The sequence below is a fragment of the Pteropus alecto genome, unplaced genomic scaffold (genome assembly GCF_000325575.1).
Source record: "Pteropus alecto unplaced genomic scaffold, ASM32557v1 scaffold185, whole genome shotgun sequence".
In the NCBI taxonomy this organism is placed as follows: Eukaryota; Metazoa; Chordata; class Mammalia; order Chiroptera; family Pteropodidae; genus Pteropus; species Pteropus alecto.
Window position 1 is genome coordinate 8,434,649 of NW_006438088.1, and position 27,444 is coordinate 8,462,092.

The 27,444-nt window shown below is 38.6% G+C and overlaps 1 protein-coding gene and 1 non-coding gene across 2 annotated transcripts in view; both read right to left on the reverse strand.

Moving 5' to 3' along the window:
- Positions 1 to 27,444, reverse strand: part of ARFGEF3 (ARFGEF family member 3) — a 149,087-nt gene that overhangs the window by 2,693 nt on the left and 118,950 nt on the right. Inside the window, exons 23-33 of the mRNA XM_006915374.3 lie at positions 23,807 to 23,951; positions 22,115 to 22,237; positions 17,991 to 18,094; positions 16,156 to 16,300; positions 11,947 to 12,075; positions 10,096 to 10,272; positions 8,301 to 8,415; positions 7,403 to 7,505; positions 7,070 to 7,201; positions 6,433 to 6,554; positions 1 to 1,096 (exon numbers count right to left, since the gene is read on the reverse strand). Coding sequence (XP_006915436.1) covers positions 1 to 1,096; positions 6,433 to 6,554; positions 7,070 to 7,201; positions 7,403 to 7,505; positions 8,301 to 8,415; positions 10,096 to 10,272; positions 11,947 to 12,075; positions 16,156 to 16,300; positions 17,991 to 18,094; positions 22,115 to 22,237; positions 23,807 to 23,951 — 2,391 coding nt within the window. The remainder of the gene's footprint in view (positions 1,097 to 6,432; positions 6,555 to 7,069; positions 7,202 to 7,402; positions 7,506 to 8,300; positions 8,416 to 10,095; positions 10,273 to 11,946; positions 12,076 to 16,155; positions 16,301 to 17,990; positions 18,095 to 22,114; positions 22,238 to 23,806; positions 23,952 to 27,444) is intronic.
- LOC112482610 lies at positions 24,486 to 24,588 on the reverse strand. The gene has a single exon (XR_003047364.1). It is a non-coding gene; the product is annotated as a U6 spliceosomal RNA (small nuclear RNA).

Here is a 27,444-nt window from a genome sequence, read left to right on the forward strand (position 1 = left end):
TTCTATCAAGTGCTGGGGGCGCTGAAGCAGCGGGGACTCTTGGCCCCTGGGACCCAGTGGCTCTCCCTTCTTCTCCACTTTGACCTCTTTGGGGAACGTGGGCAAGTTATGCTGCTGTTTCCTCTTTTTGTATTCAGTCATCAACTTTGAAATGGTTTTGTCAGCTGCCATGGTGTAGATTTTGTTACCTGCGTTCTCCCACCACTCTTTTTTCCTGCTGGGGTCCTTCTTCTCCACCTTGGGGCTCGGAGGCAGCAGCAGCGTTTCCCCACTGACCCGCCTTAGGCTCAGACACTCGCCTACGTGATCCCGTGTCTGACTTCGGTCATCCTCAGAAGGCGTATCTTTCCCTGAGAACCCCCCGGTGGATGGAGTGGATGACTCCGACTGGAAGGAGGGAAGGATAAAGAATGGGTCGCTCTTGAAGATGGGCACTTCCTCCATACTGTTTTCCAAATCCAAGTGCATCTGGATGTAGTTATTGCACAGTTCCATGCACAGCTTGTGAAGCCTCTTGACCAGCCACACCCAGTCTGCATTGCTAATGGGCTGGACACTTAGAGAGGGCATCCGAGCCCTCCACTGCCTCTTCTCCTTGCCTCTCGGGGGGCTCACCTGGGCAGTCTCCTCAAAAATGTCTTCATCTTCTGATGAACACTGCTGTGACGAATCTGTGCTTCTTTCATCATCCTCAAAAAGGACTTTCTTCACTTGCTCGGCAGTGATGGTTTCTTGATTGGTGAGAACAGCACAGACCAGCGCATGGAAATAGATGTTGAAACTCATGGCGGACTGGCGGTAGAGGTTGGCAGCACCTCCAATGCCAGACACTTTCTTCAGCAGGCACTTCAACCCAGGGCTGGTGTCAAACTCTCTGGCTGTCCTGTACGAGTCCAGCAGCAAGTCAAATATGACGGCCAAGTTCTGCATGGAGATGTATCTGAGGAAGCCAGCCAGCTTGGTTTCTGGCATTTGAATTGTCTTCTCCTCTCCAGGAGAGGGGCCTTTGACAAACTCTTCTAACAAGATATCGTATAAGTTCTGCAGTAACACTTGATGAGACAGTAAGCTCACCACAATTTCCCTGAAAGAAACACTTCAATGAAAAGAAAGGGATTGATTAGGAGCCTTTTGCCTTATATATTTTAAAGCAATTTAGATGTTACACATTTCAGAATAACATCTGCAAAATTACAAACTATACTACTAGTATTTTAATGTGTTCCTTAAAAAAAGAGCATTACACAATAACCATTTTAATCATAATTAATGGAAATCCTGACACTTTTTAAAATCTAGGAGCTATAGAATTAATACGATGCCGAATTAACAATTATCTACAAGACTTAGGAAAAAGTTTTATAAAACATTTTTAATATAGCACAATTATGGGGTATGACACATTTTATTTTCTTTCATAGTTATAGTAAATTAAAACATATCAAATAAAAAAGTAATTCCTTTTGACTTGTATTTTTTTTTTTTGAGTTTTATTTTAACTGGCTCTTTTCTTAAAGCTAAAGTTTTTAGCAATCTTATTGAAGTCTAGATTTCTAAGGACCAAGCCAGCTGACCAGAATTCAATGCTAACGCTTTAGATGCACATATGTAAAAACTTCAGTGCTTCTAGTGTGTAACAGAGAGGAGAGCCAAACATTGAAAAGTTTTAACATTAAAGGTATTATGGGGCTAACGTTTGTTTGCAAAGTTAAGAAAAGTTTAACTCACAGCTTAACACAAACCTAGGAGAGAAAGCATTCTTTTAACACACGCTAATTTCCTTCTGCATCCTTTCCTGCCAGCATGACCTGAGACTTTGTGGGCCTTGAATGCTCATTTGAATCCACTGAGATGCCTCGCAGGTCAGCTACGTAGGATGAAGTGGTGGGACAGAGTGAATCCTCTCTAGGCATCTGGCTAGGACTCCTGGTTGAGGAGCAGGCACGTCCCACCAGTCATTACAACTGCCCGCTTGTACTAATCAGGGTGCAGACAAGATAAGGGAGTCTTAGAAGCAAATGTCCCTTGGTGATTTGGCCCCTTTTGTTCGGTTGGATTCTTGCACTAAGAAAACAATTTCGATTCCAGGTACTATGTTTACTGAACATTTTAATTCACCAATGTGGTTTGGGTTTATGGTTTAACATTCTGTTCATTGCTCTTAGGATTCCATGAAAATAGCTTAATGCCATTATGTCGGAATTACTTCCTATAACCGAATAATTACAATATTATGATGACGCTTATTAAACACATTGATTTCAAAGGTCCAACCATTACGTTAATAATTTTTTGCCTTATTCTCATATGTCTAGCAATGATCTTGAACTTAAAATTTTCATAACTAGCAAGAAAAGTACTTTTTTAAAAATCAAGGTAATTGGTTAATAAATTATAGATTCAGGTGTACAATATTATAATTCAATGTTCGTACACTCTATTGCATATTCACCACCAAAAATCTGGTTTCCATCTGTCACCATATATTTCTCCCTATTTACCCTCCCCCAACCCATTCCCAACTAGTAATTACCAACATATCTGTACCTATGAGTTTTTCATTTTGTTTACTTTTTTGTTTTACATTCCATATATGAGATTGTATATGGTTTTTGTCCTTTTCTGTCTGACTTATTTCACTCAGCATAATACTCTCAAGATCCATCCATGTTGTTGCAGGTGGCAATATTTCAACCTTTTTATATCCGAGTAGCATTCCATTGTATATGTGTGGATACACCACATCTTTATCCATTCATCTGTCTCTGGACACCTAGGTTGTTTCCATAACTTGGATATTGTAAATAATGCTGCAATGAACATGAGGGTGCATATATCTTTTTGAATTCGTGTTTTAGTGTTTTCACACTAAAATACCTGGAAGAGGAATTGCTGGATCATATGGTAGTTCTCTTAATTTTTTGAGGAACCTCTATACTGTTTTCCATAGTGGCTGCATCAATTTACCATCTCACCAACAGTGCATGAGGATTCTCTTTTCTTCAGTCCTCTCCAACACTTGTTGGTTCTTGTCCTCTTGATAGTAGCCATTCTAGCTACTAGAGGGGATAGCTTATGTTGCAACTAGCTCCTATAACTGGATAATTATATTATGGCAAAACGTCCTCAGCTCCTACTTCAGTCATGTTCGATAAGGTATTAGAAATGCTGAATATGCATTGTTCTGAAAAAGAGGGCTCTAAAAGGCACCAAGTTGATCTAGAGGAGCCTAACCAAGAAGGGAATCCTTCTATTCTTTCTCTGTCTTCCCCACCACTGTAAAGTCCTCATGGGTGAGGACAGTATCTTATTCATTTTCTTGTCCCCAGGACTATGTCTGGTGAGAGTGGTGCCCGGTAAGTCTCGAAAACAAACCAAACAACAAAACAGGCTGATTATCCATACAGGTGCCTGAACAGACCATGGCCTGGAGGAAATGCTCTCCTTGAGAAATGGCCCTGACACTCCACCCCGACTCCCCTGGCAGCCTGGACTCCTGAAGTAGGAAGCCCAATCAGAGGGGTGAGTTTGATATTTTCTATTACCTTTCCTAAGAAATGGAAAACCCCTTACCAGCAAACATTTAAAGAGAGGGCTGATGCAAAGTCATGTTTGAATTAGGGAGTATCTTCATCAACCAAGATATTCCCTTGGGTTCTTTAGGATATAAAATTGCTAACTGTGCATGTGAAAAAGGACAGAAAATCCCCTTTAGGTTCAAGCAAAATGATGCAGCAATAAGAAAACAGTGAAGCAAGACTGAAGAGATCAAAATTTCAGAAAGATATACAAAAAGTGAAAGAACTGTTTTTAGATACATCACGCTTAATCATCTATGCTGATAGAAGATCTGAAACCAACAAAAATCAATCGGTAATTTTTCGATTTGTGGTACCCAAGTGTTTCAACCTTGTTCTCAGCACGTCCCTTTAAGAAGGGGACTATGACGTGGTGAAACTTGCACCTTCCCTTCCTGCTTCTGATGCAAAGAAAAGTAAGTCTCCAGATGGGATAATTTGATTGAGAATTAACTGCATAACAAGTGGCTGGCTTAAGACATGCTCATGTCGGTATCAGAAACAGATTCAAAGTTTAAGGTATAGCTGACCCTTGAATAACAGGGGGTCTAAAATGCACAGATCCACTTATACGAGGATTTTATTTCAATAAATACTATATTTTCCTTAATAACATTTTTCTTTAGCTTTATTGTAAGAATACATATAACATACAAAATATGTGTTAATTGACAATATTAGTAAGGCTTCTTCTGGTCAACAGTTGTCTATTAGTAGTTAAGTTTTTGGGGAGTCAAATGCAGATTTTTGCTTGCTTTGGGGAGCCCTTAACCTCTCTGTTGTTCAAGGATCAGCTGTATAACTTAAAGTTCCATTAAGATTATGTGAACTATGTAAAGCATGGGGCTATCAATGTCAAAGTGACTTAAAATCCAGATTTCTCTTTAAGTATCATAATCTGGTTTTAATTTAGTTTTTTTTCCCCCATGGGTGATTTCAACGTGGACCTCTGAGGATGCAGCTGACCAGCATCTATACAAACTTTTCTTAGTTCTAACTCATCTTCTCCTACATCCTATGCTAAGAACTGTCCCTGCATCAAATCCAAGAATGTAAAACACTTAAAGAATTTTAGGGAATATTTTTAGGCACAGTGGCCCCTGCTAAAGAATTAGTATGCTTTTTCTGTTTTACTTAATTTCATTGAGGGAGTAACTGTCTATTAAAAGTACTAAATAAACTGATGAATCATGTTGGTAAATTTTAAAATCTTAACCTTTAAACCAATAGCACAGGAATATTAGACTATTCTATTTTTCCTATGTTTTATTTGTGTGAATTCAGCCTATTATTCCTGTCCCTTTTTTTCTACTTCAAAAATATTTTCACTAAGAATAATTGGCTGGTAGGAAACGAGAAATATAAAAAGAAGAAAACAGGTAAAGAACTGAAATTCTAAAATAGATCAATGATTTAAAGATGTGAAAAAGGGGTACATAAAATAGATAAAAATGGCCAATACTCGAAAAAAAAACCCAAAAAACAAAAAACAGGTGACTGGTCATGGAGGGAAATCACAAAGAATTAGGGAGGAACAAGTGGGATATTGGTAAAGTGCTATTTCTGAAGGTGGGTGATAGGTTCTTAGCTATTTTGGTCTTTATTTTTTTTAATTTTTGAAACTTCTGCATATTCTTTTGCATGTACCACACACTTGACTAAAAAAATGATATCTGAAAATTTCACTGAAATGGTTGTAGCAATTAAACTGCTGTACTAAACAGCTAACATTTGGAAAAAATCTCTCTCCCTAAAATAGAAATGGTTTTGATTCTGGCTCTACCACTTTGCACTTGTGTGTCCCTGGAGAAATGGCTCAGCTCCCTTCTGAATGTTTCCTCATAGATAAATGTGAGTGGAAATACCTAGCCACTGTACTTCATGTATAGTGCTCAAATATTTATCATCATTACTGTTAATGGGTTGGAAATTTAAAAATGAAGATGAAGGCAACAACCAAAGTTTCCCAGGTCTAGGAACAATAGTTTTTAGGCAGGATGATAGGTACAGGCATCCCTTGTCTTATTGTACTTCACAGATGAGTTTTTATTTTTTTTAAAAAAAATTGCAGGTAAGACCCTCCACCAGCAAAAGATTACGACTTGCTTTATTGTAGTGGTTTGGAATCAAATCCGCAATATCTCTGAGGTATGCCTGTATTTAAATAAGTTTCTTGTGGCACAGATCTTTGTCTCCTGACAGCTGTATTGCTCATGAAGAATTTATGTATTTCTCACTGAAACAATATGAATCACACCTCAAATTACAATTATGTATGATGCTATAGACACACTGAATTGTGTCTCCCCGCCACTCAAATTCAGATGTTAAGTCCTAATGCACAGTATCTCAGAATGTGACTAATGCACAGTATCTCAGAATGTGACTATCTTTGGAGAAAGGTCTTTAGAAAAATACTGAGGTCATTAGGTGGACCTTAATCCAATATGACTGGTGCCCTTATAAGAAGAGGAGATCAGGAAACAGACAGGTACAGAGGAAAGGCCATGTTAGGACACAGGGAGAAGACATCCATCTGGAAGTCAAGAAGAGAAGTTCCAGGAGAAACCAACCCTGCCAACACCTCAATCTCAGACTTCCAGCCTCCAGAACTGTGAGAAAATAAACTTCTGTTGTTTAAGCCGCTCAGTCTGTGGTACCATGTTGCGGCAGCCTTACAAACTAATACATCTGAAACGTGGTTAAAAGGCTAACAATTTTCTACAAAAACCTTTGCTGAATGACTTTGTTTTCAGTACTCTTGTCAAAAGCTCTGATTACGATGACCAAGAACTGAGGATAAATGACTTTTCCTCTTTACAAGCTCTCTACATCTTTAAGCGCAGCTGCTCACCTTTTCTTGGTGTGTCCATTTGGCTTCTCATCAGGAGGCAGCTCGATAATGAGCTGACAGGACTGAGCATGATCGAAGTTGTTTGGAGTCTTTGGTGAGCACTGGGTATCCAACATAAACACCTGCACAGGTACACAGAGGGACAGTTCAACGCTCCATCATCCTCGACCTGACTCCACAGGGATCATTAGCTGGATGGCCATGGTAAACTGCTTACTCTCCTCATTTTTCACCTATAACATGAGGTCGATAATGGGTTCCTATCTAGTATGTTTGTTGAGAGAATGTGTCTTACAGGGACAAAGCACTGGAACAGAAGAGCAAATATTCAATAAATGTGAGCTGCTGACGCTAATGACACTACTTCTACCACGTGACAATTCATTACACTCCAATGAGTAGGCACTAAGGTTTAATAGTAAAAGTAAATAAAAAAGGGGGCTACATGTGTAAAAGATCTCCTGATTGTGATATTTGTTTGGTATTCTACCCAATACAAGAACTGGGATGCCTGTCAAGACTACTGATGTGGCCGTGCTACTCCATTAGGCAGTTCGGTGACATAAGACCTGCAGGAGGGACTCCCAGCAGTACGTCAAGCTTCTAAAGCCCCTGGGATCAAAACCCCAGCCCTTACCTGCTGGGCCATGGCTCGGATGCGCCAGTACTCAGCCTCGGCGCTGGGGGAAGAGGAGGGGGCCGCCACCCTCACCTGGCAGCCTTCCCCACTGAAGCTCTCGGTGCCACTGTGGAAGCAGCCCAGCAGGTCCTAGGGGGAAACACAGCAGTCGTTCACTGGGTGCATCCCAGGGGCCCCGGGCCTTGTCTCGGATCTGACAGTGTACTGTGTCTGTGACAAAAGTACTAATTTAGCAACTTCTTTCTCAGCCTCTGCCAGATTTCAAGTGAGACTGCCTGCTAGGAGGGGAAGACTGGAACCTGCTCTGGCTCTCTCCTCTGAGCAAGTTACCTTCACTGGCTTGAGCGTGGCGGAGAACGCATCCTGAAGCGCACAGCAGGCCAGCCTCCACATTTCTTCCGTGAACACGGGGCCCGCTGTCACGAGGACGTACCTGCCCCAAGGAACAAGGAAAGTTGTCTTAAATCTATACATTTTTATTGCCACAAATTTAGGCCCTTATGGACACAAAGATTTATTCCATAGTTTCCTTACAAGTCTTCCTGTCTCTTACCATCTTGCCTTCAGGCTGTCTGGTATTCCATCGTCATAATACTACTTTCTAAACCATTTTAATGTAAAAATAGTAATGGATCCCCATTACAAATAGGCTAATGTTTAAATTTAGGCTTGCATTCAAGACTGTATATATTTTGTACTAATTTTTCCATTCTAACTCTGTTGTCCATTACTTTGCTACAAATAAACAAAACAAAACTCTTTGTCACTTGTAATTCTTACCTCCATGCATTTGTTCATGCTGTTCTACTTGCAAAGTCTCCACCTGTCAAAAGCTTACCCACCCTGGGAAACCTGTCACTATTACAAAAAGCCTTGCTGCCACCCTACTACCCCTCCCCCCACCCTGTCCTTTCTTGGCATTTATAATTCCTCCTTACTATTATTTTTCACATGACTCTCTGTTATGTCCTTTAGAATAGGCTGTAAGCAACTTGAGGGTAGGGACCTTGACTTATATTACTACCTGTGCAGCAGAGTACCTGTATAATGCCTAAACAATAAATATTTGCTGCCTGAACACCGAAATGACAAAAATATTAGCACAGTCATTTTTACTTATTAAAAAAATCTAAAAAGTAGATTGCTACTACAAAAAAATATTTTAATTTCCTTGGATTTCGTAATAAAAACCCCAATTTCGTGGAGAGCCAAAGAACTCTTTTCTTACCTAATACAGGAACAGCCTACTCTGGAGATGGTTTCTGTAGGCTTGGCCACACATGCGACCAGTAACTCAAAGAGGTCCTTCAGCATAGTATTGATCATGCTTTCATATCTGATATCTACAGGAAAAAGCAAAATCAAGGTTTCACTCAATGCTACTGTAAATGAATGGGTTGAAATGGCATCTATAGCAAAAGAGGAATGTCTGAGTGAAAAAAAATATATAATATCCATTTCTAGTTATATCAAGATGAAATATATGGTTCACTTCTATGTGTTGATTTACATTTTTCAAAGTTAAATATATAATTTACTTAAGTAGAATAGACCATATAGTACACAGCCTGAATACTTAATAGTAAAAAATTTTTAAATCTTTAAAAAAGGGGTGGGAGGAATAAATTATACTTTCCTTATTGCTGACGGTCAAATTAAACGGCTCTTAGAAAACAAAATGTTTCTTGTCCTACTACTTCTTGAATCTCTTAAGTATGACTTCAGTCTGCACACTATCTACAGACTAAAGAAAACAAAACTTTCAAAAATCACATTCTGTTTGCTCGATTCAAGGAATATGTCAGTATGCTTTTCTTCAAAGTCTTGTGATGCCAAGAAACAAATTTTTAGTAGAATCTTCCAGGGTCCCATACTGTGCAAAGCAACGACCTCGTCAAAAACATTTACCCTGAGGGAGATGCTTACTGCTTAAATGTGGAAATACTCATTCTGTTTCTTTTTTTCTTTCTTTTCTTTTTTTGCAGGGCAAATTTTCTTTACTAAGCTTAGTAAAAAGTTTCTTTTTTTCCCCCCTCTTTAATCCCACCTCCCCCCACTTCTACCCCTGACCTATGGATGTTGCCCTTTCCCCTTAAGAACTGGATCTCTGAAGGCAGGGCGTCTCTCCCCACACGCTCGTGTCAGGCGCACCTGGGATATGGTCCGTGGCTCCACCTGGGGAGCAAACCCCGGACATTCTGCGTGTAAAGCAGACATGGTAACCACTACACTATGGAGCCACCCTCTAAAACACCGTGTCTTATCTTTGCTTTTTGAGTCTCCCTTGGGGTCAAGTTCTCATTAGTTTCTCTAACCCGTCCAAGGAAGCCTTTCATCTCCTCTTTCTTTATAACCTCTAGAGCTGGCAGCAATATTTTTTCTCTTAAATTTCCAGATCTTCTTACAACAAGAAGCACGAGCAAGAATCTGTATTTCACAAATGTTGCTCCACTGGTACCACGGTGGATCTATCCCCTCTGCCTCTAGTTTGCTCTCCATCTGTGGGCTTCAATATCCTATCTACTCCATGCTTTCACATCTTTTTCAAAGTGTTACAGATATTAAGAACCTTCTCTTTACCCCTAACCTGGTTAAGCAACTTCTTGCCCATAATTTCAGCCTTTTCTAAAGCTTCCTCCATTTAGCTTCCCCAGATGAAGCAGGAAACTAAGGTACCCTCCCCTCTTTCACTCCTAGGGATAATTCTTTTTTTTATAATAAACTTGAACTTGCTTCCCCTCTCCTAATGCACAAATATCCTAAACCTTATTAAGTATTTTATTTTTAGTTACACATATTTTAAGGATTCTGTTTGATAATTTTGTACAGGACACATGGGTATCAATTTCCTTTTTTGACAATCTACTATTAAAAGTCTGGCATTGACTATGTAATTCTATTTTAATTCTGAGGACAAAAATCATGTACTGGTATTTGTACTAGGTATTTACTAAGCACTTTTAGACAATGATGCTGTCTGCTAAAGAAATACTCAGTGCGAATTGCGAGGCTGCTATAGATACCTGAGTGTATAAAGCTTTGAATGTGCTCCACCACCAGCTCACAGGACAGACCAATGGCATGCTTGAAGTTAGCAGAGGCCACATCCCAGTAAGAATGGTCTTTATGGCTACGACGGAGCCAGAGGGACATCACAGGAAGGAGAAGATGAACAACTGCATAGATACCAAAGCCTGGTCCTGAAAAAGAAAAGTCAGTATCAGAATTGTAATCTCAGTAACTGTCCGTAATGAAAAGGAAGCTGTTCACCATCTCTTGGCATTACCGATCCCTTTTGACAGAGCTCCCATTCTCTGAGAAGGTGCAAAGAAAAAGAATTTACCACTGATCAGGAATATAGGTCTTCGATGGCATTTTCTTTTTTGTTTCTGCATGATTTTAGTTATATGTATGCACAACTTATCCATTCCCTTACTGATGAACATTTAAGGTGTTTCTTTATTTTCACTTATAGAATGAAAACAATGCTGTAATGAAAATCTCCGAAAATGCTGAAGGCTTTTAAAAATCTGATTACAAAAGAAGTCATCTTTTTTTATAATAAAAACAGAATACACATGATAATACAAAGATGAAAATCATATTTTGATAAATTTCCTTCTAGTAATTTTTGAATGTATGTGTTTTAGGGTATGTGTGTATTTATAAATGTATACGATTTCATAAAGTTGAGATTGTACTCCGTACTATATACTTTAACATAATGCCTTATAAACAATTATTCATGTCATTAAGTATTACTCACAAATACTCATTGTAATGCCTACAGAATATTTATATGCTTTTACCATAATTTACTGATCCCATTTACAGTGTTCATAATTTTTCTGGCATTCAGCAAACTATACACACATACACATACACACGCACGCACATATACATATATACATGTAATCTTTATTACTGTTAATTTTCTCTGATGATTGCTTATTAGGTTAAATTCTCTTCACACGCTTAGTAGCACTCAATGTGAAAGGAGAAAATGGTACTGATTAATAAAACAGATTTAGAAATAGTGGCGTATAATTCTATTAGAAAAAAACAATTCTTGAATGAAAAGCTTTTAACTTTTTAACATGTGGGAGTAGCTATGATGGTTTCAGGAAAAAATTCTGATATAAATATTACAATGGTTCTTAAATCAGTTATCAAGTCTTTATCATTTTATGTTGAATACCAAATACCTCTTATTACTATGGAATTAGCTAGTGGCTTTGTGGTTCAGATGTTGCTGGTGAAAACTAAAATGTCTATAAAAAATTTAATTTTGGGAAGTATACATGCTCACCTTGATTAATTCGGAATAAGAAGTTCCTAAGGGCCATTTTTTCTCTGTACTATCAGAGTACTAGGGATCACTAAATGTCTTTTATAAGATCTAATCACCCACGACCCTTCTACAATCAAGATGTTTCTGTCTTAATACTGCACATACGTTTGAGTGGTTTGTTTATATCAGTGGGAGACACACTGAGCCCCAGTGACAGGTCTGAGGCCAAGAGCATGTGAGATCCAGCCGAAATGGAAAGTCATAATTATGGGGAACAGAGCAAAGCCAACTGGCTCACGGAGACATCGATACCCCAGCCTTGGCCTGATTACTGTGGGGCTCCAACACATTCAACTAACTGGCCACCACACATTATTTGTAAGTGGACTGGTGGGAAGACACATAAACAATAAGAAGACGTACATTAAACATCACTGCATCATCACCATCCAACAAATATTGAGCACCTATTATACTGTCTGGGGTTACGGCAGTGAAACAGGTAGGCACTCACAGAAATATCTTCCTGAAAAAAGTTACATGTATAACAATTCTCCCAAAAGACAGACATAGAAATATTTACCAGGTGTTTTGGTAATATCTCTCAATAGCTCAAAGAGTAAATCCAAGGTAGGGGGTTGGTGCTGACGTGGACAGTTAGACACAGCTGCTGTTAGCTGCTCCAGCAAGATGATCCAGACTTCTATCAAACCTGGAAACCAAGAACCAGACCTCTGTGAAATCCAGTTAAGCATAATATAGAATCATCACAAGATCAAATTAAACACTGAATGTGAAAGGTCTGAAATGCCAAATGCTGTACGGATATGAGTCATCACCCAGAAAGGTAGTCCTCAGGGCCTACAAGTAGGAACAGGTTATGATGTACATATTCTGACAAAATCAAAGGAAAATAAAAACGCTCAATTTCTTCCTACTCCCCTTCAGGAAGAAGGTGACATGATATGTAAATTCTACTACATGAAATGATTGTCAGATTTCTCAGGAGTTGATAGCAAAATTATGAAATATCCTTTTAGTTCTACCATTTTAATCTATCTTATTTTAAAAAATTATTATAAATACATATAACAAAAAATTGCTATTCTAACCATTTTTGCATATGATTCAGTGGTATTAAAAACATGCATGATGTTGTGCAACCATCATGACTATGTCCCCAAAACTTTTCCATCACCTTGAACAGAAACTGTCACCATTACGTAATAACTCTCCATTCCCCCCTCACTCCAGCCACTAGTAACCTCTAATCTATGAATTCGCCTACTCTAGATACTTCATATAAGTGAAATCATACAATATTTGTCTTCCTGTGTCTGGCTTATTTCATTTAGCATAACATTTTCAAGGTATATCCATATTGTAGTGTATATCAGAACTTCATTCCTTTTAATGGATAAATAATATTCCATTGTATGTATATACTACATTGTTTGTCCATTCATCTGTTGGACACTTGTGTCATTTCTACCTTTTGGCTATTATGAATAATGCTGCAATGAACACTGTAGTATAATTATGTTTGAGACCCTCCTTTCAAATCTTTTGGGTATATACCTAAGAGTAGCATTGCTGGGTTATATGGTAATTGTTCAGTTTTTTGAAGAACCAGCAAATTGTTTTTCATAAAGACTGCACAATTTTACATTCCAGTGAGGGTTCCAATTTCTCTACATCTTTATCATATTTTTTTCTCTTTTTAACTATAGCCATCCTAGTAGGTGTGAACTGGTATTACTTGTCCTTTTGATTTACATTTTCCTAATGTCTAATGATGTTGAGCATCTTTTCATGTACTTATTGACCATCTGTATATCTTTTTTTGAGAAACAGCTATTCATGTCCCTTGTTCATTTTTACAGTGAGTTATCTTTTATTGTTGAGTTTTAGAAATTATTCATATGTTCTGGATATTAAAAGCAAACCAGATTTATGATTTATAAATATGTTCTCTCTCATTCTTTAGGTTGTCTTTTCACTTTCTTGATAATGTCCTTTGATACATAAAAGTTTTTAATTTTGATAAAGTCCACGTTATCTGTTTTCTTTTGTTGCTTTTTCTAATTTACATTCTTTGCTCTTCTTTGTGCCCCATTTTCCTCAAGGGTCTATCATTCATCTCTAGTTTCTGTTTTTGCAATCTATAAATTATGTTTAATTTACCTGTCCATGTTGTAGTTTGCAATCCTGGCACCCTCCTAATCCTGTATACACACAAATCACTGTGTCTGTGACTCACAGGTGGGGAGCTGATGCTCACAGTTTGTCTGTCCACAGCAGTACACCCTTCAGTACACATTTCTCTTCCTTCTCCTCTTCTAAGGGTTTCATTTTTAAAATAAACTAATTTTTAATGCTGCTCATTACTAGGCAATGGAAAAAGCATGAAATTCTTTTTATTAGACCCAAACAATTTTCGTTTTGCCATTTACACAGGCAAGATATGAGCCGAAATTTCTGCGCATCACTGCCTGTGGAACTGAGTGAACCCATAGCTCAGAAAACTGTATAGAAAAAGAACTCCATTTTCCTGGCTTCACACAAAAAGACCTAGAGTAGAATATATAAAAAAGAGCCACTGTACATTTTAACTTTAATGTTTCCAATTTTCCTGCAAAAGAAAACTATCAGAAGATGGTGTTTTTAAATATTCTCATTAAAAAAAAAACTTCCCCAGTTTTGAAGAAACTCCTATTCTCAGTAATAGGAGGCAAACCCAAAGTCATGGATAATAAATATAATAAAACTAGGTGACAAATTCTCATGAACCTCAAAATATAAGCAGGTATGGACAAGCTAATTTATAGGACACACAAAAGACAGAAAAAGACATTACAAACTACTAGCGGGGAGGAGCAAGCAATAAACTTCAAATGAAAAACTACGGGACAAAGAACCTCGCTTCTTTAACAAATTAATTGCAAAATTGTTAAAAAGAGTTGGAGAAAGAAATCTTAGATGGAGAAGAATTTAAGAGATATATTAGCCAAACGCACAGTGTGGAGCTTATGTGAATCCTAAAAACTTAACATTTGTAAGAAAATTGGAAAAAAAGCTGAAAAGATATTTGATGTTATTAAAGAGTTATAGTTAACTTTTAGGTAGAATAATAACTTTATAGTTATGCTTGTTATCCTTAAAGAATACACATTAACACATTTACAGATGAAATGCAATAATGCCTGAGATTTGCTTTAAATAATATGGAAAGGAAAAAGTGGGTGGGGGGTAAGGGAGAGAGAGCATGCATATGTGTGTGTGTGTGTGTGTGTGTGTGTGTTTGTGTGTAAATATATATGAGATTGAAGATTCATTACACCATTCTGCCTAGTTTTATATATGTTTAAAATTTCCATAGGAAAAAAAGTAATTATTTGCCTTTGGAAACTAGAGGAATAATGTCTCAGAATATATCAATGGTGAGAATTAATTTTTAATACTAACTTAATGCTTTTACTTCTATTCTTTTTTCTGATCTAGCTGTTTCATATATAATTGAAACTTTAAAGCCCTCAATGAACTTATACTGTGGGAAACTTTAGATAGGTGCTTGGCTGAACTTTATCCATAAGAAAATGGGCTGCCAAGAAGAAAAAAAAGTGTATTAATGATCGGCACAAATGGGAAGGGAATGCTTACTGTTACACATACAAGCTGTTTACAACTTTTTTTTTTAAATATATGTGCTGCCGAAGCGAGCACTACAACTGTTTTAAATACTGTATTACAAATAAGCTTAGCTTCTGTATTATAGATAAACATTAGCTTCTGCCTATAATTGTCTGGGTTGGAGATTTAAGATGCTAAGTAAAAGTTACTCTTATCCATCAAAATAAAACCTCTATTAGGCAACATTCAGCCAATTTCCAATATTTTAATTGTTCTCTACATTTGGTATTTATTTTTTCCTATAGTTCTTGCTCATAATTAATCTGAACTAGTGAGGTTTAACTGTTTATAATCTCTAGGGAGAAGTGTAATTTTTCTAGCCACCTCATAAATATAAATGAATTTTAATAGAAGAATAAAACAGGAGAACAATATAAAACATAAAAGCGAATTTTAAAAACCTCCCCTAAAAAGTCTTTTGCAAGGGTTTGAAACAACCCACGCCCAGATATTAGACTCTTTTAAGGATGTCATTTCCATTTCTACATCTAGAAATAGGACAGGGTCGTCTGAGACGGAAGACAGCAAGTGTGAGCACAAGTTAACCAATCTAAAAATCAGTCAAAGTTACTAAATTCCAATTTACAGGAAACTACATGGTAACTAATCTGAAACATATTCTTTAAAATTATTCTTTTAATGAGCCTTCAGCTTCACCAGTCACAAATAGATTTTTCCCTTCAGTAAAGGCTTAATTTTCCCAGTCTCTAACCAGTCCTGCAAGAAGTAATTATATAATGACCATGTTTCCTAAAAGGAATTAAAGACAATTACCAGGCAATTTAAGTACCAACACACCAATGCAACCACATTCCAATTTGCTAAATTTCAGAGAATTCAGAGTTCGAAAGTGTATTTAATGGAATCTGCAAATCTGCACTGGTATTAGATGGAGGTATCCACCTAAAAAGGACTGGTTTGGAGGCATAGATTGTAAAATGTTGTTTTCAGAAGAGTCCACAGAAACTTCAGGTAGATTTATTTTGTTAGAATTATAAACAACAATATAAATGGATGATCATCCACGATCCATAAGCTACTTCATTCATGGCTCAAGCCACTGGGAATATGAACATAGCAAATAACCTGGTTATAAGCTTACCAGTGTCGTCATCAAAATCAGACAGGACCGACTCGATTCCATCCTCACTGCTTGCCGACTGCTCCTGAAGTCTTCGAGGCAAGCTAGCAAGTCGCCCACTGAGGAATATTGGCTTCATGGGCATTTTGTAGATTTTGGCCAATAACTAAATACAAAAATAAAAGCTGTACTCTGGGTGTTAAAGAACAATAAAATGATATACCAGTAACAGAAAGGAGAGAGAAAACCAAAAAACTCCCAGTGTATGAAAATTTTAAAGTTAGTTGTTTGTGATCTGGTTTCACAGGGTAGTTCCCAAGAGATACTTATGCTAGGAAGCAGATGAAATAGCATTCGATGGGAACAAAAAGGTAGAGGGGAAAAACACCATGGATGCTCTTTCAGTATCTCTTCCCAGATATGAGTTTTACAGCCTTTTATATCTACCAAGGGAACCAATGAAACATGTGAAGAATTTTTGCCTATGGGAAAAAGTGCTCTTTGGGGATCCCTGAGAAGAGAGTCGACAGGCAAATCTGATACTGGGCTCTGATTTCCCCTTCTCCTGACCTCACATCAAAGAAACAGGGGGCAAATGGGGAAATGTGTGGGCAACGTCAGAGACCACAGTGTGAGAAGCAGAGCTAGTAAACCACCCTGGGCTCTTTATGCCCCTCACTGCTAGAGCCCGGTCCCCCAGGAATCCGTTACTGGAGCAAACTCCTAAGGATCCTTATACTTTCACAAATTAAAGTTGTGCCTGCTGTGCCCATACTGGGGCACAGCTGCAAGTGAGAGACAAAATTCCTGTCCTTTGGGTCTTACAAACAATAATCCTTTCACAATAATAAACAAAATTTCTGACATAGATGTTATAGAAAATAATTAGGTGGGTGGTACCAGAGAGAGAGGGACTAAGGTGTGTGGGGCATGTTGGCAGGGAGTTGGTAGATATCTGAGCCCTGAGGTCTCTGACAGGTGATGTTTTAGATGAGATCTGGAAGATACGGAGTGTCATTCAGTGATCTGAGGAGGGAAAATTTCAGGCAGAGGGAAGAGCAATGGACTTGCGTGTAACAAGTAGGGTGTATTTGAGGGGCAAAAAGTCGGTGTAGCTGGAGTGCAGTGAGGGAGAAGGAAGGGCTGGATGTGGAAAAGGAGCTGGGGTCATGTCCCACGGGCCTTGCAGAGGCTGCTGGGGAAGAAGTCAGGGCCCTGCATCCTTTCTAAGGCCACGGGCTTAATGCTATCACTGAGGAATGAGAAGAGGCCTGGGGACACAACCTGAGAAGACAGGAGAAAAACTATTGAGAGAGAGTATCTCTGAAGCCTAGGGGAGACAGGGCTTCAGGGAGGGAGCATGGGCTTGCTCTACTGGCATCTGGCTTGGGTAAGGACAGAGAATTATTGAATTTAGCACAATGAAGGTCACTGTCCACACTGACAGGTGATGTTTCATTGGTTTTATCTATAGATCTTGATTGAAACCATCCCTCTTTTTTTTTTTTTTTCCATGTCTCTATTCACTGTTTGCAGCCCCAGCACCCATGTTTTGCTAAGTCAGGAATTCCCCGCAACCTCATGACTCCTCAGGTGCAGAAATTGCGGCAGTTCATCTGAGAATACATGAGAAGTTTCAGAGATTTCAGGATCCAATTGTGTGTTCTAGTACACTTTGATTACTTTCTTCCCCTCCTTCATGGAAAGGGTGGGGACAAAATATATACTCCAAATCGAAGCTCCAGTCTTCTCAGAGACAAGCAGAAAATGCTTATCTTGGGCTTCAGCAAAAGACACTCACACCCATTTTGCAAGCATCTTCTGAGGCAGGTTTCAGGGCCTGGGGCTCAGTGTACCTGAGAACAGCGCCTGAGGTAATCCAGTGCAGGGAGGCACAGGTCTGGGGCCGTGGCTCCTGGTCCTGGGACACAGTCTCCAATCTCTTTACAGTCCACCTCCCCTGGGACAGCACAGGGAGACAGAGACAGAGTTATCCTTGTGTATCTACTTACAAAATAAGACCTACATATTCACGTAACATTAGTTCACCAAATGTCTACTAAAATAGAGAAAAAAAGAAGAAAAGTTACTTCAAATTGTACAACCCTGAAAAAAATCCATTTAGTCCTATTCCACCTCTGCCCACACACACATGTGTACATGTTAAACACAGCTGGGATCATACTATAAATCTTACTTTGTTGAGACTATTGTGTTTTGTAACTCTTCACTAAATAATGAACACTTTTCCACCATTCTACCTCAGTACTCTCAGTGGCTGGACAGTGTACTTGGCCACACTGCAATTCACTTCCCTAGGGCCCTGCTATTGATGGTGTGACTTCTGAAGCTTTGATGAGGATGATCTGGGAGATCGGCCACGTGCTGGGTTGGAATGAAGCACCAGGCCTCTATCTGGAAAAGGATCTCATTTGCTGCTAGTGCTCAGCACTAAAAAGTGTTGAGAAAAGAAGACTCTGGGAAGATTCTGAACATCTGGTGTTTGGGATGAAGACTATGTAATTGAATTGAAATCATTTCTATTTTTTTTCCGTATGTATCCAGAGATTTAACAGATCTATAGAGGGTGTCTAGATTTTCTATAGGTAAACAGTAGTTGAGAATTATCATTTTTCTTCTCATGTAATGACCTGTTTCTATACTTTTAATAAAATCATTCCACAGTACTATAATTGTTTCTAATTGTCTACAATCGTAGCAACTAGCACCCTCCCCTGTGGGTAAACAGACATAATGAGTAGGCATTAGTTACAATTTAGAAGCAGACAAAGAGGCATGCTTCTCCCTAAAATTTTAACAAAAGGAAAGAAAATGGCAAACATTTTTTTGTACAGGGCCAGACAGTAAATACTTTAGGCTTTGCAGGTCGTACTGTCTTTGTTGCAACTTCTCAACACTGCCACTGTAGCATGAAAACAGCCATAGACAAATGACCATGGCTGTGTTCCAATAAAACTTTATTAAAAAACTATCAGCAATAAGATTTGGCTGATGGGTCATAGTTAGCAAATGCCTGGTATAGATTAATATACCTTAAAGTATAAAAACATAGACAAGGTCAAAATCATATTGAAATAACCAAGTGGGAATTAAAAATAAATTCATTTCCTAACCTGTTGATCACAATGAGCAGTTTCAAAGTTTATTTTTACTGAGGCTGCTCTGTTACACATCAAAATTTATGCAAATGGCACCCCTGGAGCCAGGGGCAGTACATAGCCAGCATGGCTAGAATGGGGGCTCAGATGTTCCCACTAACCCCATGCCTAATAAAAATAATTCCAGCTTATAATTTACAGAAAAATTAGGATTTATGTGTTTTAAATATCTTTCACATATACACTGATAATCCTGCATTTCTATTTTCAGGCTCCACCTCCCTAAAATCTCAAATTTCTAACATGCTGCTAAGCATCTCCATTTGAATATTTTGCAGAAATTCAACATGTCCAAATGCCCAAAGGTAGAATGTAGTACTTTTTCCTGTCCTCCACATCTAACCTGCCCTCCTTTTAGATATCCCGATTCTGGGTAAGAAACTTGGGGAGTGGGAATCAGCCTCAGTTTCTCCTCTTGGCTGCCTGTTCATTTTAGCTTAAATGGCTTTTTTCCCCCCCTACTAGCCTTTATGAAAGTATTTATCTTGCTGAACTGTAATTATTGATTTATGTGACTGTTTCCCAGAAGAGGCTGTGAACTGCTCATAGGCAGGAAGCATGTTTTATCATCTTTATATCCCGTAGTATGTACAGGCTGCCATGCCCGTGTAGCAGACACTCCACTCTTCACTGAACAACAGAATACCAAAAATAATGGTTCTTAAATGAAATATAGGTCTGTGAAATTATAGGAAAAAGTATACATTTATTTCATAGATATACATGTGTGCATGTATACATATATGTTGGTCTCTGCCCGCCCCCCCCCGCCCCGTTCCCAAAACCCTTATAATTTCCCAACTGATAAGAGCACAAGGAGCATCTTTTGTACTGATATTTGGCCTTCGAACCAGGTTCCTGATCCTGAATCCTTTGGAGTTTCCTGAGTGATAGGAGAGTCTTTTGTTCTACTGAAGCACCCCCCGGCGGGCTCCTGAATGGGGGCTGGTCACCAGGAACACCAAGCTGTGACTAGAAACTTGGAACTTTCATTCCTCCATCCTCCAGGAAGGGGAGAGGGGCTGGAAATTGAGTTAATGACCCATCATGCCTAAGTGATGAAGCCTCTATAACAAAACAAATCATGGTTGTGCAGAGAGCTTCTGGGTTGGGGAACACATCTGCATGCCAGGGAGGGGGCACACCCCAACTCCACGGGGACCAGAGAAGCTCTCGTGCTTGGGACTCTTCCAGATCTTCGCTTTTGTATCTCTTTGTCTGGTTGTTCTCTGTATCCTTGATCATATTCTTTATTACATAATAAACTGGTAAAGGTAGGTGTTTCTCGGAATTCTGTGAGCTGTTCTAGCAAATAATTAAATCTAAGGGGGAGAGGGTCATGGGAACCTGTGATTTTTGTCCAAGTCTGACAGAAGTTGTGGGTAACCTGGAGAACAGCTACTTGCAATTGGCATCTGAAGTGGGGCGGGGGGACAGTCTTGGGGGACTGAGCCCTTAACCTGTGGGGTCTAAGCTAATTCAGGGTATTGCCAGAATTTAACTGAATTGTAGGACACCCAGATGATATCACAAAGGATTGCTTGGCATAGGGAAAAACTGGTGTCAGAAGTGTTGTGAGCGTGGCGGCAGTAACGTGAGTAAAAGAGACACACACAGGAGGAGGGAGTTTTTCTTAAAGAGGAACTGGATTTTCTACTATCTAAGGCAAACATTCACACTTTTAGTCTTCTGATGATAAGACACTAAATTGTTTGGCTTCTATTTAACAGAGAAGAGTTAAAAAAAATCTTAGTCTGTTGTTCAAAAGAAATCTTCCTCTGAAGCCCACTGCATTGTAAAATCAATGAGTGAGTGACTGCCATAGTTGCCCCCACAGCTCAGTCCTCAATTTCCCAGAGTACGTATAATAGGATGAGTATATATAATAACAGAATATGACAAAGATGGTCTACGAATCAGATTTGGGCCTCTGGCCTCTATCCTGAAACTTGCATTTTATTCCTACTCCCAAAAAAGGGGGATCATGAAGTCGCCTAGCTTCTTTGTGTCCAGTTTTCTTTTGCAAAGGAATCTGTCTGTTATTTAGCAAGAGTATAAAAGAATATTATGAATCTTTTATTTTTCTTATTTAAAAGGTTCTCAGGCTCCAGGTCTAAGCACTCCACGGTGAAATTCTCAAAACTTTAAGACTTAAGTTTCTTCTACATGTTTGGTTTAACTAAATGTTTGGGTGAATTAAATGTCTGGTTCACCCCAGATAAACTCACGCTATATAAAAATCTGCTACAGCAGGTTTTGTTGTGTAGCAAGACTCTATTTTGTTAAAGTATTCTGAAATTAAGCATAAAATCAACTAGGCAGTTCCTGAAACACATGAGGCCTCAAAGAAGGGGGACTTTTACACTCCAAAAAATTTTTACTATTAATAAGGCTTGGGGGTAGGCATTCTTAATTTTTGCTTACAAGCTGGGAACTCAAACTCATGCTGCTAATCATGTGATGTTGTGGAGAAGAGTTTCCTGCATAAGGACAGCTACTGAATATAATACTGAATATTTTAAGTTTCAAAAAGAAGTTCAAATAAAATAATATATCGATTGAAAACATGATTCATTACAAGATTATTCCATGAACACAATAGAAAATATCAACCCTAAACAAAAACCCAAGCTGCATTTACAGTAAGCTTTCTGCTTCTGAATATACAACACACCATCCGCCTCTGTCCCAGGATGCTTGCTTGCTTCAGGCAATCTGTGGGCCTGTCCCAGGGCTTTCCACACAAAGCCATCCAGGAAAGGGTCCCCAGCTGTCACAAGGTGAAATAGGATTCCACTTACCCAGTCCTTTGACAAACTTCATAAGGCACATGATGTAACTAGTGGCTGCATTAGCAAAGACCTGGATGTTGTCAGTGTTGAGAAACGCTTCAAAAACATCGAACACCGGAGCTTGGCATTTTCCTAAGGTGGGGAAGAATGTAGAATTTTAAGAAAGTTAAATCTCTATCCTTTGGGTTGCCTGTATTTCCAGTACCTTCCATGGGGCCTTGGGGAAAATCTACTGGAGAAAAGCCAGGGGCATTTGAATGGACAACCGGCTTGGCTCCGATGCTGTCCTTCTCAGCTTTACCTGCAGGGGGAGCTGCAGGAAGGCTATGAAAATTGCTCAGTAGAGATGAAGGCCAAGCTGGCTGGCTGAATGCTAGGCTGAGGCAGTATGTAGGTCTAGAGGGGCAGTGAATTATCTGGGCCTCTGGGATTCTCCTGCACACATAATTATAGGGAAGGGAAGGTTTAGATAGATCCCTGATGGCATATATTAATTTATTCATACCTGTGTAGAAGAGAATTAATACAGAGGGCCTGAGACTCTGATCCTCAGAAAGGTCTGCTTACAAGGTTGGCTGGTGCTTGGCTGGCATGTGAAAACGTGGCCCTTGGAATGTTTCCAGGCAACAGTTAACTGATAAGTGTGGTTCGCTGTGCTGAGACTGTTTGTGCAAACAGTGTGGTTTATTCTGAACACCTGCCTTTCCTTCTAGGAGTCTGGAATTTTGGTATGTGCTAGGCAGAGTAACAACGTGACCAGCCCTCAGCTGGGTCTCTAATGGGCTTCGCTGTGCAAACATCATACACATGTTGCTGCATTTTTACTGCTGGGGGAAGAGTGTGCTCCAGGGGACCCCTCGTGGGAGGGTGAGGGCACAAGGAAGCCTGCCCAGGGATTCCTACAGAGTCTGTCTGTATCTTTTTTCCTTATGATCTGGCTTGTCCGTACTACGTTGCCATAATACATCTTAGCTGTGAGCCATGTAATAAATCTCAGTGTAACTATATGCTGAGTCCCATGAGTCCTTCTGGTGGGTCTCTGAATGTAGGAGTGGTTTTGGGGACCCTGGACGCAACACCCCTGGCTAATGGGCAAGCTTTATGGGTGCTCCTCCATTTCCAGCCAGACCCAATCTCCCTTATTTGAATCCCCCTGTGTAATGATAGTTTTCTGCTTCTTACTAGCAAGCAGATAACACTTTTTCTTTTTGGCTTTAGGAATAAACTCAATATAGATATGCAGAAGTGAAACAACAGAAGTCTCTCAGCCTTTTGTCCAACCTGTCAATAAGAGCAGGGCCTGATAACACTCAGGGCTCTCGGCCTGTTGGCAGAACTCGGAACTTGTGGCCCTGCTACGCCAGATTACTTCCTGAATCCTGCTGATAAAACAAGGGTGGATGTCAGTCTCCCTTATTGTTCAATCTCTTTTGATGGCGTGAAACTTGGCATAAAGAACTGATGCTCCATAGCGAGAATCAGCCACACATCCTTCCCACTCTCACCACTCCTATTCGGTCCTCACCAGAGCAATCAGGCAAAAGAAAGAAACACAGGGCATCCAAGTTGGAAAAACAGAAGTTGTCTCTGTCTGCAGATGACTTGCTTACATATAGAAAATCCTAAAAGACTACCCGAAACAGTCAGAACAAATATACGAATTCAGTGAAGTTTCAGGATATAATACCAATACAGTCTTACCCATGGAGTAATCGCCGACGAGGTACTCCTTCACCTCAGACTTGTTCCCGCCGTGCACTGTTTCTAGGGCACTGAACAAGGGCCTCCATCCTGACTGGATTTGGGTGGAACACACTTCAACCAGCTCACCAATGGATGTGACAACCTGGCAGGGGCAAAGGAGGTAGCGCTTACAATCCTTTCTTAAAAGAGGCAGGAGAATTTCTGGAAGGGTGTTGTACTTCACTGCTCCCTATTTCTGGGTTAATTTTAGGAAAAGAGAAAAAACGGAACCCAAACTCACACAAAAATCTTCTAAAAATCAGCCTTGTTGCATTAATTTGCATTTTACTAATGAATGACTAATGTTGCTGAGCAACTTTTCACATGCTTAGCCATTTGTAATTATTTGCTGTTTTTTTAGATTAGGTTTTTATCTTCTCATTACTGTCTTTTTATTATTTTTAGTTCATTATGTATTCTAGATTCAAATCTTTCTGCGATCTGTAATTTGCAAATATTTTTCCATAGCCTGGGCTTTTTACCTGAGGATGCCAATTTATCGAATTTTGTTATCAAATTTTACTGTGGTTTTCAGTGTACAGGTTGAACTTCTTTTGCTAGATTTATTCATAAATATTATATTATTTTTGATGTTCTTGTAAATGGAATTACTCTCTTAATTTCAATTTCAAGAGCACAACATGTGGACTGCTTCATGAATGCGCACAGCTTCCTTGCACAGGGGACCCGGTGATCGTCTCTGTATTGTTCCAATTTTAGTATGTGCTGCGTGCGGAAGCAAGCACCGTCCGTTCCTCTTTTTATGGATCATGCTGGTGTCATTTCTAAGAAATCTTTGCCTAATCCAAGGTCTCAAAGATTGTCTCCTATACTTTATTCTAGAAACATTTATCGTTTTCACTCTTATATTGAAGTCCATGACCCATACTGAATTATTTTTTGTGTAGGTTGAAAGGTAAAAGTGTAGATTATTTTTATTGCATATGTTCAAGCACTATTTGCTGATAATAATATCCTCTCCCATTATCGAACTGCAGTGGCACCGCCGTCAAAAATTAATTGGACATAAATGTGAGGATTTATTTCTGTTCTACTTAGTTCCATTGATCATACCACACTGTATTGATTACTGAAGTTTTGAAATCAGGTAGTGTAAATTCTCCAAATTTGTTTTTTTTTTTCAAATTTGTTTTCTCTTTTCTTGATCCTTTGTCCTTGTATATAAATTTGAGACTCATCTTGCCAATTTCTTTTAAAAGTCTGCTTGGATTTTGATGGGAATTGCACTGAATCTATACATCAATTTGGGGAAATTTGCCATTCAAAAATACTGAGTTTTTCAATCCGTGAACATAATATATGTCATAATTTATTTAAATCTTCTTTAATTTTTCTAGCAATGTTTTGAGGTTTTCAGTGTACAGGCTGAACTTCTTTTGCTAAATTTATTCCTAAATATTATATTATTTTTGATGTTCTTGTGAATGGAATTGCTCTCTTAATTTCAATTTTTAATAATTTATTTCTCAGATATAAGCATTCCATTTATTTTAGCATGTTAATTTTTTCTGGCTTTATTGAAATATAATAGACAGTTGCTCGTATTTACATTGTACAATTTAATAAGTTTTTTTTTGTTTATAGTTGGCATACAATAATATATTAGCTTCAATTGTATAGCATAGTGATTAGAGATCTATATAACTCACAATGTGATCACCTCACTAAATTTAGTACCCCTCATCCCCCTTACATATTTATTACAACATTGCTATTTTCCTTATGCTACATTTTATATCTCCGTGTGTTTTGTAACTATTCATTTGTACTTAATCCCTTTGCCTTTTTTCTAGCATGTTAATCTTATATCCAGTGACCTCGTTAAATTCACTATTAATTCTAGTGATTTTTAAAAATCCCTTAGGATTGTCTATGTACAAGACCATGTTGTCTATAAACTAAGACAGTTCTACGTTTCTTTTCAAATCTGGATGCCTTTATTTTATACAATGAATAAGTTATAATAGTAAATAGAAATATGGAAGATGGAAATCCTTGTCTGATTCATGATCAGAGGGAAAAACCATTCAGTCCTTCACCGTTAAGTGTGATATTAGATGTAAGAATCTGAAAGATGCCCTTTATTCAATTGAAGAAATTCCCTCTATTCATTTCTTGAAAGTTTTTATTAAAAATTGGTGAATTGTGCACTGATACTTCCCTGTTGTTTTTCTTTTCTCGATTTCATTGGTTTCTGATCTGGTTCCTATTATTTCCTCTTATCTTCTCTGGATTAGCTCTGATAGTGTCTTGAGGTGAAAGCTTAGATTGATTTCAGGTCTTCTGTTCTAAAGCGAGCATCTATAGTTATAATTCTCTCTGCATTTCATAAATTTTGCTGGATTCCATAAACTTAGATATGTAGTATTTTCATATTCATTCACCCAAGATATTTTCTAATTTTCTTTGTGATTTCTTCTTTGACCTTGTAATTTCTCCAAGAATGATTTAGGATTCTGTTGTTTGGTTTCCAAACATTTGGACATTTGTAGCAATGCCGGATTCTGATTTATTTTTCTGAACTTTTTTTTTTAACTAAGTTGCTTGGATGTACACTGTGAAATTTGTCTCTTCTCATAGTGTGAAGTGACAATGTCTTTGCTCAGTTTTTTATTTTTTAGTCCAACTTCCCAGTGTTTGCCCCCATGTCTGCACAAGTTAGTGATCAGCTGATAATGTGGGCAGAGTTTGTGCTCAAACACTTTGAGCCTCTAAGACTTCCAACCTCTGCCAACCAGTCTGCGTGTGTAGGCTGGGGAGAAGATTCAAAGTTCAGCCAGTTCTTAAGTCTCCCTTGTCTTTTACTTTCTGATGGGCTCTGAATGGTCCATCCTGCATATGTCCGTGTTTCAATCAGCCAGAGATGTGTGAGAAACTTATCTACGAATCTCTGGTTTCCAGGGTCTCATGTTCCATTTCTTACTGGTTCACTGCTCACTGCAACCTCAGGCTAACAAAGTTGCAGGATTCTCTCATTCATTTCCTAATAATGAATTCACTACTTTTAGGTGACCAATCAATCTTTTTTGTTCTTCTCCAAACCAGGCCTGTCCCTTACAGCAAAAAAGCTGATGGTTTCATCAACCAGCCCCACACTGATCAAACTACTCTTCTTGTCAAAAGCTTAGAAGTAAGGGTGATGGGTGCACTCTTCAGCAAGGTCACAGATTCCCACTGTTTTTAACCAAAGTTCTAGCAAGAACTATTTTTCATCATAAATGCTACTCAATTTGTTGTCTGCCCTTGGTCAATTTCCAGAGCCCCGAAATAGTAGCTTTTGACAATTTAGTCCTGTTTTATACTTGATTCTTGTGAGGATTCACTAACTTCTTCATGCCACCATAGCCCCTCCCGTCCTAAATCTTTCTGAACGCATTTAAGCATAGTTATTGTAAAGACCGTGTGTGTGTGTGTGTGTGTGTGTGTATTTTTACTGTATTTCTTTTTAATGGCATATTATTTCCTAATGAGCCTGATTATTTTTGATTGAATGCAGACATTGTACCTGCAAATAAGAACTAATTTGAAGCTTGGGATGTCATCTTCTGTAATCTCAAATTAAGGATTGGGATTAT